Source organism: Hippocampus comes, unplaced genomic scaffold (assembly GCF_001891065.2).
Source record: "Hippocampus comes isolate QL1 unplaced genomic scaffold, H_comes_QL1_v1.1 scaffold314, whole genome shotgun sequence".
NCBI classification, from domain to species: Eukaryota; Metazoa; Chordata; class Actinopteri; order Syngnathiformes; family Syngnathidae; genus Hippocampus; species Hippocampus comes.
This window is the reverse complement of record NW_017805152.1, coordinates 136351-147740: the sequence shown is the minus strand read 5'-3', so window position 1 is coordinate 147740 and position 11390 is coordinate 136351. Positions and strand designations below refer to the sequence as shown.

The following is an 11390-nucleotide window of genomic DNA, read 5'->3' as shown; positions in this document are numbered from 1 at the left end:
GGGATACAAGGTGTCCCATTTCTTTTTTTTTCTTTCTTTTTGCTCATTGCGTGTCAAGTTCAGTGCTGCCAGCACAGAACATCATGTTCTCTGAAAGATCATCTATGGCATTCTATGATTCTATTCAAGGTGTCCTTTTTCAGGCTTAACTCTACCAAGTAGATAAAGCAAAGGCGGCACACAAAATGACTGAACAAGCCTCTCAAAAATGCAGCGTGACATTTCATTGGCAGATTTCCCATTTCTTTATCGCTCGTTGGTGGGAGTATTGTACAGTGTCATAGATAACATCGCCAGATCAACTTTGCCAAACTGCAGGGTGTTGTTTTCCATGTGTCCTTTGTGATGAACAGCACAATGGGCGTTATCTTTGCCAATCCTTTTAGTTACACTGAAGTCTAGACAAGTCTCCATGGACGAGTCAGATGACGGTTTTTATGTGGGACGCGGAATGATATCCGGTGGTATCAAATTCATTTTAATTCAAAGGCCACTTTCAGCCAAATTTGATATCCAGTGGGCCAGATGAGCATGCCCGTGGCTTAATAATAGGTCAAAATATTTCCTAATTTTTGGTGTAACTCATCCCAAGTACATTTTGAAATTAATCGCATTTCTTGTAGTTGAATAAGAAATGTCTTTACAAAATGAGCTTAGTTTTTTTTTTGTTTGTTTTTTTTTGGGGGGGGGCATCAAATCCTGACTTGGGAGTGTCGTTTTAGTGGTCGGCACTGCGTAGACAAAATTAGCAACAACAGTTAATTTCTATCCTCAGGTGCCAGATTGGACCCCCTGATGGGCCGGTTATTGCCCATGGGCCATGTGTTTAACACCCATGGTTTAAATTTATACATGAAGGTATACTTTAATCTTTTCATCCGATTTATCGGATTGCCTTCTGCCCTTTACAGTAAAAATGTGCTTATTCAAAATGAACCTTGACATTTGCCTCTCGACGCTAGCCCCCGAAATTTCCCACTTCCTTCTGAGATTTCAATCTGACTTCGGCTTCATTCATAAGACCGTTGAGTTACTCGCAATGTGTCAAAGATGCTCCTCTTTCTGGTAAGCGTGTGCATGCGTGTGTGTCACAGTTCATTACTACTAAAGTCAGCCACACCCACCTTGCGCCTTCATTTGTTTTGTCACCCTTCCTGTGCTTTGACAGGTTATGATTTTATTCCAATATGTTTCTCCCACAAAAAAAAAGACAAACCATGTACTTTCATGTTTTTTATTACAATATTTAGATAAAGTAACAGTTTATTCATAAGACCGTTGAGTTACTCGCAATGTGTCAAAGCTGCTTCTCTTTCTGGTAAGCGTGTGCATGCGTGTGTGTCATAGTTCATTACTTCTAAAGTCAGCCACACCCACCTTGCGCTGTCATTTGTTTTGTCACCCTTCCTGTGCTTTGACAGGTTATGATTTTATTCCAATATGTTTCTCCCACAAAAAAAAAAAGACAAACCATATAACTTTGATGTTTTTTATTACAACAATATTTAGATAAAGTAACAGTTTTTGACAAATGTATCTGCCTGGCAGACATAGCTGAACTCGAGAGGGTAACTGAGGATATTAGAGTATTGCTACAGAATTTAATTTAATCACGCGGCAGAAGCGCCTGCTTTCAAGCGCACCCTCCACCACGCCGCTGTATTCCGAGAGGTACTAAGGAAAGTGCACAATTTTGTTTTGTTTATTGTTATGGTCCGTCCATGTTCTCTGTGCTTCAAGTCCTCTTTTTCCACATCATCCCCTCTGGAGTTCATGTCTTTATGTGTCCTGAACGGAACACCGTTTGTGCGCATCAAAGTGGAGTGAATGGAGGACGATGCAGTGCCATGCATGTCCTCCGGGTGGCAGCCTCCAGGTGAGAGTGTTAACGTCAAACTGACGCATAATAATAATAATAATGTCATAACTTGTAAGGGAATTCCAACAGGAATCCTTGGGCGACATTGGTGAGGGGCAGCTCTGAAATCTGCCTCCCTCCGCCGCAGAGCTCCATGATGCGCCTCCTGCACAGCTCCTGCAGCGTGGGCTCCCATTTCCTGTACGGGACCCTCAGGCTCCTTTTGGGGGTGTAGGTGTAATGCTCCAAGAGGGCAAAGAGACTGGGGAACGTGCGCTCGTTGCCGGCGAGTGAGAATTTTTGCCGCTTGTAGTCGATGCGCACGCTGACCGGCCCGCTCTTGGCGTGATAGGACAGCGTGAAAAAAACATCCTTCTGCCGGCTGTCCCGGATGAGATAGCTGCCCGGCGGGGAATCTTTCAGCATGCGGTGGGCCTCCTCCACTCCCAGAGGGCCCCAATAGAAGCCGCTCAGCTCGAGTTGGGCTGCTGTGTCCGTAATGATCCTGCAGTCCTCTTTGCAGTTGAACGTGGGGAAGTGGGTTAGGTACTTGCATGGCGTGGACGCAAACCTCTGCTTGGGTTTCGGAACGACCCGGTGCTGAAGCTGCGCCGACTCGGAAGATTCTGAGCTCGAGGCGCCTGACGAGTGATGCTTGCTTTCTACAGCGCTGTTGGCTACCATCCTCCAGGAGGCTCCAAACCCTCTCCCATTTCTGACCACCACAGTGGCGCCCTGAAAGAGACACCACAAGGTCAGTCCAGTATCACAAATCACATCATGACATATATGACAGTATGACCGATTCCTCAAAAGCTACACTAACACACAGTTCTAAAATCTGAACTGCGAATGCATTGTGCTTCACAAATGTAACAATCACAGTTTCAATATTTAATTCGGAGATTGTTTCATGTGTCACTGGAAGACGCCTCCATACCACTAGAACCGTATTTTCAGACTTTATAATCTACCCGAAAGTACACATAAAATGCCTGTTGTTTGCAGTGGCATTCTGAAAAATGATTATTTTTGTGTATGTTGCTCAGTACACGGTCGAGAATAATGTGGTACAAGCCACTCAGCAATAAACATTTAGTACCTAGGACAGTGTCAATACAAAGCATGATCTTTAGTGCAAGCACAATTTGGAATACAGCTGGTTGGTTAGCTAATGTAGCTTATGAAAACATTCGCCCTAACATCTTTAACACTGTGTGTGTTGTGCATACGACACATTGGCAATTAAGGCAACGCAGATGTATTTAAACTGTATAGCACACGACACAAAGCAACTCCATGTGCTTCAAACAAGCAAAGACACCGCAGCTAAGATTAAAAAAAAAAACACAACAGCTTCAGAAGCAAAGCAGAGAAAACAAAAGAGTAGTTTACGAAAATTAGAAAAAGAACATACATTGACAAGATTAACAAATTACTTGAAAGGCATTTCAAGGGTAAATAACGTGTCTCAAATGACTAAAAAGGAAAAAAAGAGATTTTTAAAAAATGTTTAGACTTTAATCAAAGCGCATACGTACGTTTGGCGTAGATCGAACCACAGGCTCCTTTGTACCCGCCGAAGCAATTAAAATTGTCAACTTTGCTATTTTTCACAATGTCACCGACACTGACCGCAGTGCCTGCATCTCTGTTTTTTTTTAATCTGTCAACTGTCTTGGTTGTAAGGAAACCCGTATTTTAAACTGCGTTGGCTGTTTTACGTTGTATTAACTGTTTCTAAACCGTTTAAACTGTCTTTGTATCCTGTCTATTAGATAACTTTCATTTTGGGACAATCGAGTACTGCAGTGAACACAACACATAGTTGAGTAATTCAGCGTTGCGTTTGTTTAGGCATGTTTTCTAGTAAGAGTTGATCATTTGTGTGTTTACTGTTGTAGTTAAAAGTAAGTGGAGGAAAAAAGAAAAACGCCCTGCGTGCATTGGTGTCCAGCGTGAGAAGTCTTACCGTTATTGCTTCGGTTTAATCCTTTTACTGTTGTAGTTAAAAGTAAGTGGAGGAAAAAAAGAAAAACGCCCTGCGTGCATTGATGTCCAGCGTGAGAAGTCTTACCGTTATTGCTTCAGTTTAATCCCCAAAGTGTAGATGGAGTTGCGTCTCGGACCAGACATATGTCGTTTGTGTCGAGTACGCTTTCTTACTTGCTTTTTATAGCCGCCGTCCTGCGCAGCCCCGCCCATTTCAAATCGACCTGCTCAACGAGTCAGAAACGAAACTGAAACTTGATTCATTTCGGGTCAAAGCGAAGCGCTTATTAGAAAATACTCTCAACCGCGACGTGCTCGCCACACGACAGATGCGTGTTACACGAGAGGAAAGTTCATCGTGTGTGTGTTTTTTTTTTTTAAACTGTGTGAATATTCATGTTCGGCTGGTTTTCGTTTATGTTTGGTACTCGGGACCTCTCGTCACAGTGTTTAGCCAGCGTTTATAAAAGCCTTGTAGAGAGATCGCATGTAGAAAGATCGCTCTTTAAACCCAATAACTGGGCAGTGGATCGTGGTAATAATGCATGTATTTTAATTAATAAGAGAGTGCCAAAATACGATTTCCAAAATCTTAATTAATTAATGCTTCATCTGGAGAAGAGGAGGGGCGGCCCTAAGGGGGGAGTGAGCATCTCAACACCAGTTTCACTCCTGGACACAATATTGGGTGGACATTTTTGTGGACTCGTGCCCCAAATGGAACCGAAATCGGCCATTTTGGTTCGAAACAGTCATTTCTTCCTCATGTTATGGTGACATTAGATATAGGTTATCGAGATGCTCATTAATGGGAGGTAGCGTATACATGAGCAATGAACATTTCAAGGAAGAGAATACCGAAGGGTGTTTTAAGTTTTCATTCGGTGCCACTGTGCTTCTTTCGAAAGGGACTCCTCAGATTTGGCTCAGAAATGGCTTTGTGAGCGTTTGTTTGTTTCACGTCAGATGCATAATCTTATTTGTTTTTGGAGGGCTCGTCTGCAGCTTTCTAGCTCATGGAGCAGATGGGAGGGAAAGAAAGTCTGACGACTATGCTATAAAAGTTCCTGAGAAACACTCAGTGCGACGCCCGGATGCAACCTCGGCTGTCTTTGCCATGTACACAATTAGTTACTTGTTTATTCCTTAAGTTTCATTTCTGTGAAATGGGGAGGGACCGGAGACGGTGTGTGCTCTTTCTATTTGCAGTAGGTGGATTATGCGTGCGAAACACTACACAGAATAAGATGAATGCATGTGTTACAATTGAAATGCTATAAAGCAATCAGTTAGTGTACTGTTGATCAGAGCATAAGGCCCGGCCATATCTAAGATAATTAATAGATATCAAGAGCGGCACGATGGCCGACTGGTGATCACGTCTGGCTCACGGTGCAGAGATGCAGGGTTCGATTCCGGCTCCGGCCTTCCTGTGTAGAGTTTGCGTGTCCTCCTTGTGCTTGGTGTGGGCTTTCTCCGTTGTTCAATATTTCAATTCCTCAGAGGTTTTGAAAACTCGATGGAGTGATGGCCGGACATACGTCAGCGGAGCAAACAAAGTGCCTTTAGTATTATTGGACATGGAATTGCGTGCCCTTCCTAGTCTGGAAGTGGAAAGTCTTCCTGGAAGCTGTGTTTGTATGGTTGTAATAAGGAAGAAAAATTGCACAGTTACCAACAGTGACAGGGAATGCCATTGAAGGGAAATGAAGATGTATGATCTTTGTTTGCACTTCACTCCTTTTATTGTTGCCTTAGGGCATCACACCCATTCAGGATGTGCATGCCCGTCATCTGTCAAATTTCAGTTATGAGCTATTGTTGTGCAACGATGTGTATTTGGTACAGTGTCAGCATTCCCGTTTGGTCATATTCCTTCACACGGTGTTTATATTTGTATATTTTCATCTGCATGGATTGTTAACTTGCGGTGATGTCATTGTTTTGGGGGGAAGATTGCGCTTTCATTATAACGGCTGCAGAAAATAAACTGATCCGAGCTTTCACTTTCAGATTCTTTCACGTTTCAAGGATTCAAGTGATTTTACTGTCAAACCAACACACCTTTCCTTATGACATGGCACAAAATGTGATACCCAAGGTTAGCCCGGTGAGTCCCAAGACTTATGAAAATAAATCTAGATCAACAAAATAGGATTAAAAAAAAAGTTAACGGAAATGCTACTTAGTGTTTTAATGTCACCTATGCTATTTATAGCCACGTCTACATTTTTGATACAAAAATCCAGCCTGCGAAACCACTTTGTGAATTTATATGGTTGAACGGGTAAGGAAGTGGAAGCAGCGCTGTGGGGAAAAGAGAAGCAGCGTTTCACTGAATTCACTCATTGATTCGAAGGCGGGACAAGGAATTCGCTCGGGCATTTATGACTTAACGGCCTTGCGTTCTGATTGTGATCTGCTGCAGTCGACCGTTCACATCTACAGTCACGTGGTCCTCTAAATGTGAAAGTAAGCCGCTTCCATGAATTGCAAAGAGTTAGGAGAAGCAAGCAACTGTTTTAAACATTGAAAGTCAAACGAGCCAATTAAAAGGCTCCTTAATGAGGCACAGTTTACAGTAAGAGCTGTTCACTCTCGCTGAAAAGTTTCCTTGAATGTTAATTTGGAACCGCGGCTGGCGGTAGTGTGCTTTACAGGCGGAGATACGGTGGGTGACGTGGACTGTCCTGGTCCCGTTTGTATAAATATGTACCAAATATGTGCAGAAAATTTGAGCAAAGAAGTGTCTTAAGTCCATCCCAAAATGTTTCCATGATGCGCTGGCTCAGGCTTAGGTTCTGTCAGAGCGAAAGAGAAAGTAGCTGAAAATCTATTGGGACAATAAAGGCTTTGACACCCAGTTCGCCTCCCTTCCCTCTTTCCTGGAAAAGCTTTAAGCGCAAGGAAGCGAACGATAAATATTGGGGCCGCATTTACATTAAACCTGATGTCGAGTTGAGGGCCGCAAAATATCATGCTGTGGGCTGCAAATGGTCCCGAGGCTATCAAGGCCACGGGGGCTTTTAATAAAATTCCGAATCAGAACGTATAAATGTTACATCAGAAAAAGAAACCGATGTTGGTATTTTCCTGTTGGTATTTCTACAGAAGATGAAAGTGTGATAAGCGTCAACGCAACGCTCTCTCTGCGGTCAAGCATGATGTGCAAAACTACGGCGGGTTTGTTTCGAAGTGTGACATCACCGAAAGAGGGAAGCAGCACTTCTCTGTAATTATTTTTCAAACAAAACGGATCTATGTAAAACATTTACAGTAAATCCTCACACGGTCAAATGCATTGACAGAAACATTTTCTCATAAGGAATGCAGAAGAACATCCGAAGGCCAACACAATCTGTTGTGGGATGACGGTCGACCTCCAGTGTGTTCTAATCTCTCTTGAGGAATTCTGTCAAGTAACTGTCATGTCGATATAAAGACGTCACGAATGGCGTGGTGGGTCACTTGTAAGACTTCCAAGCAGGCAGTGTGGGTTCAGTTTACATTCGGTGACAGTGTGGGGGGGGTATGTGAATGGAGACTGTACAGGTATATGGAGGCCATTCCTGTTAAATAGTTGACAACGCGAAATTGTGAAAACATTCAACATTTAATGTATTTAACTTACTATGCCTGCTTTTATTTCATTTGTTGTTTTTTTAAAATGTCATTTAAATTCAACTGTACAGAAAAGCAATCGTTTCAGACAAAAATGCAACAGTTTAGGATTGGGATGTGTCACATGGCCGCTAGAGGGCGTCATTGCACTCTCTGTCATGGGCTTTCCGAAGAGGAAGAGAGGACACGTTTAAGGGGGAATGAAATAGTGACACACAGGTCATAAGATGCTGTGGAGTGCGTGTGTTTTTCGAGATGGAGAAATGGAAATGGCCACCAGGCTGGAAGGAGAGCGTCTCTTCCTGTTTGTACTTCTTTCCATGTAGTAACATAATCCAACCATGTATCGACTGGAAGGTATTTTAATTTTAGTGGCACTGCCAATCATCACTCATTTGAGCTTCAAACTTCTTTTTTTTTTTCAGCAGGTCTTGTGTCCAGCACATAATGGAATTTGCCTTCACAAGGTGCACTTCCAAAATACATTTTTAAATGAATTTGTCAGTACAAAGTACTGAAAGCGCATTTATACAATATTGCACATGTTCAAAGCGCGTCTCCAAAATGCATGCAACATTCGCTTGACTTAAGTTCCTCCTGCACAGGTGAAACACAGCAGCTGGAGCAGCACCGCGTGCTTATTGTTTACACCCTCCTCGGGCCAACAGTGGGAGGAAGAAGCAATGAGAAACCACAGTGTGAGAGGGGAATTGACTGGTCCAGTGTGGGAGCAGAAAAAGGGAAAATGTGCTTTAAAAAAAATACAGTGATAAAGTCCTCCAGCAAAACACAACTTTTCGCCTCGCCACGCGTGCCAACTTTCTTTCTCGCTCCAATTTACAAATATGATCAGTTGGATATTTTGGAATGGATATGCCATGAGTTGAAGCACAGTGTCGGTTCTTGTAGAGGTGGCAGGAAAATAGACAAGGAAATGATTCCAAAACAGTTGACAGTACGGTGATTTCCCAGTGGACTACTCTCTATTACGTCTTTTTAAAAAAAAGAATCACTGTGATAAATTGTACTTGCTGCCGTCCACGTTACATTGCGGGCCCCATCGTCCTAAACATGCCTTCCCTGCTTCCGATTTGCATCAGATCCAGAATAAAAAGAGTGGCTTATGTGCGAAATGAGTCACCATATGACATTCTATCTATCTATATCTACCCATCCAGGTGCTCGCAGGGAACGCTTACGTCAAGCACCAGAGCCCTCCCGATGCCGAAAACCGCAAGCAAACGAAGACGTTTCCATCATTTCACCGTCTGCGGGGTCACGTGATTATGTAACGATGCAGCTATCTGGTGCTCCCATCGAAGATGTTTCATAAGAGGGAATGTGCGATTTTAATTCCTTGATTAGTCACTGTTGATATCTTGCTTAGCGTGTCAGCGTGAGACTGCTTTCAAACAGGTGGGCGACCTTCCATCACCGTATCGCACCTTCTTTTGGTCAAGTGCAGGTGTCCTTTTACTTTTCAGACCGAGCGCCCCCTTATGAAAATAATTAGCTACGTAACACCACAACGATCAACATTAAAGTAGTTGGCAGAGGGAGATGTTTTATTCGATTATTATTTTCGACTCGAGTATGAGATGTGATTGTGAAAGATTCTCTAAGTAGAAAAGTGATTCTCTCTCTCTCTCTCTCTCTCTCTCTCTCTCTCTCTCTCTCTCTCTCTCTCGCTTTCTCTGACGCGCGCCCCCCTCGCCCGTCACTCGTCGCGCACGCGCTGGGAGGCAAACGAGGAAGCTTTGGGTGTGCGGGTAGCTTTTGCAGCTTGCGGTCTTGCCACCTCCACTCAACATTGAAATCAGCAAACATCCGGCAGCAGGTTCACTGTGTCGCCGTTTCAATCGCTACTCTCTGAGCAAACCAACCAACGAACAAAAATATCAGGACTTTTTTTTCTCAATTTTTTTAAACACACCATTAGTTTTGTCTGGCGCAAACTTGCGGTGCCACTTTCAAGTTCAAACTCGGGTAGTCGCTCGGAGGGAGCATGGCTGACGGTGCGGCGGCGAACAGCGACGGCGAGGACGGACCGAGGCAGCCCATGAGGGGCTTCGCTCGCCAAGGAGCCCTGCGTCAGAAAAACGTCCACGAAGTGAAGGACCACAAATTCATCGCGCGCTTCTTCAAGCAGCCCACCTTCTGCAGCCACTGCACCGACTTCATCTGGTGAGCGCAGCTGCCTCTGATCAATCGGTGGACGACTTCAATGAAGTCGTGTTGGGAGTGGGAGGACGGCAAGATGGTGTTCGTGAGACGCAACCGCATTTGTCAGTCAGTTGAAGTTTGGTGACAAGCATGACTCAAAGAAATGATGTGCGTGGTGGCAACTTGCACGGACTTTCCAACATAAACGACGAATTCCATTCTAGCCGTGCACTTGTTGATGCCCAGGTACATCTGCGGCCAAGTGTGTGAGCTGCAGCCCCAGAAAGAAATGGCTGCTAGTACAGAATCACTTCCATCGTTCACATCCAGCTAAGATCAATGTATACTAGTTCGATCCTTATCCTACTGGTTGAAGGCAGTGTAGTACGAAAAAAAAAACAACAACTAGATATTAAGACGGCTGTCTTACGATTGTGCTGAATTGTCTTACTAGGTAGAACAAAGAGCGCACTCTAGTACATGGACAATACATATCTGCACACTCGTCAGACAGCCATTTTACTAGTTCATCCTAGTCCTTGCAGTACGCTGACTTGGCTTACCATTCAAGACAGAATATAGGATACTAGTACGAGGACCACGGACCGCCTTTTTCGATATGCGGACCTTGTGTGATGAACAAGAGGCAGAGCCACTGACCATTGACTGCGAATGCCACAGCTAAGCTTGTATTTTACAACAAAAACAGTCAAACATAACTGACGACTTCAACCGCTGACACAAGCGGACCCTTCGATCGCTTCCTCCAATTGTTTCGATGTCCTCAGCCCACCAGGGTGGCACTCCAGTGATTGAATTAATTTCTCTCTCCACTTTGCCCTGATTTGCACACCTTTATTTTTAGCTTGGTTGTGTGTTATCCCCGACGCCGCAATTATGCAAGCCCCGTGATGATGCCGTTTTCATTTGATAATGGGGGCAAGACTTGAGCCAGAAGAAGCGTGGCATGAGCAAGGACAATGAGAGTGCTGAGTGTGATTGCACACATCCTGGGAGATTAAAAAAAATAAAATAAAATAAAAATCAACATCCACACATATCGGTTTGCATGATTGTGTGCGACAATGCCTGGACAATTTTCCAACCTGTGACTTGTGTGTGTGTCTTCTCTTCACAGGGGTTTTGGCAAGCAAGGATTCCAATGTCAAGGTAGGAGAAAACCACCCTACCCCCACACACCTTCCGCTCCCCTCTCACAATTTCAAAGTTTTTGTAGCACATACTTGCAACCATGCATGTCAATCAGTTGTCAACGGCATGGCTCAATGGTCGTCTCCCAGGTTGTGGGTTCAAGCCCCGTGTCCTTGAGCAAGATAATGAACCTCCTCAGTTGCTTCTGTTACCGCCTTTTCAGTAGGCGCATGAGAAGTCAGTGCGAAGCGCTTTGCAAGTGACAAACCCGTTTTAGATTTGCGAGATCCTAACGCCGAGATGCTCACGGGAACATTTGCTCAATGGTGGATGAGTAAGGAAGCAGCGTGTGCAAAACAGTATGCCGGTGGAGGCCCAAGTCTGGAAGCGGAGGCTGGACTTGATTATTGAGTCACACAGAGGGTCAAACTGGAGGTGGAGGTTCAATGATTTGGAGGGAATGAACAGCCGCAATGCTAATTTCACCATTTGACAACCGAGGCACTTTGTCTGCCTGCTGTCGATCTCGAGAAGAACGTGCTTCCAACATGCTTGAAAAGCGAAAGTGAGGTTTTTTTTTTGGTTTCCATTCATGGCGTATACG

The 11390-nt window shown here is 44.1% G+C and overlaps 2 protein-coding genes and 1 long non-coding RNA gene across 6 annotated transcripts in view; 2 read left to right on the top strand and 1 right to left on the bottom strand.

Annotated features, from left to right (window-relative positions):
- Positions 1 to 1483: 1483 nt before the first annotated feature.
- Positions 1484 to 4043, bottom strand: socs1a (suppressor of cytokine signaling 1a). The gene is made up of 2 exons (XM_019868394.1): positions 3936 to 4043; positions 1484 to 2593 (listed from the first exon to the last, which is right to left on the bottom strand). Exon 2 carries the CDS (start codon positions 2540 to 2542, stop codon positions 1922 to 1924), a length of 621 nt encoding a protein of 206 aa, XP_019723953.1. The 5' UTR covers positions 2543 to 2593; positions 3936 to 4043; the 3' UTR covers positions 1484 to 1921.
- A 3644-nt stretch (positions 4044 to 7687) lies between these two features.
- On the top strand, positions 7688 to 8217 carry LOC109514849 (uncharacterized). The gene is made up of 2 exons (XR_002168069.1): positions 7688 to 7828; positions 8077 to 8217. It is a non-coding gene; the product is annotated as an uncharacterized LOC109514849 (long non-coding RNA).
- Positions 8218 to 9215: 998 nt separating this feature from the next.
- LOC109514913 (protein kinase C beta type) overlaps positions 9216 to 11390 on the top strand; it is a 53709-nt gene continuing 51534 nt past the window's right edge. For 3 of the 4 annotated variants that reach the window (XR_002168079.1, XM_019868374.1, XM_019868372.1), the window contains exons 1-2: positions 9216 to 9655; positions 10773 to 10804. Coding sequence is in view for 3 of the 4 variants with exons in the window: in XM_019868374.1 (XP_019723933.1) it covers positions 9477 to 9655; positions 10773 to 10804 (211 nt within the window). In the remaining variant the exon portion in view is untranslated. The remainder of the gene's footprint in view (positions 9656 to 10772; positions 10805 to 11390) is intronic. The other variant, XM_019868373.1, reaches the window with a different exon arrangement.

Excerpts from the sequence above, each read along its gene's own strand:
- socs1a (XM_019868394.1), bottom strand. The coding sequence starts at position 2,542 with ATGGTAGCCAACAGCGCTGTAGAAAGCAAGCATCACTCGTCAGGCGCC.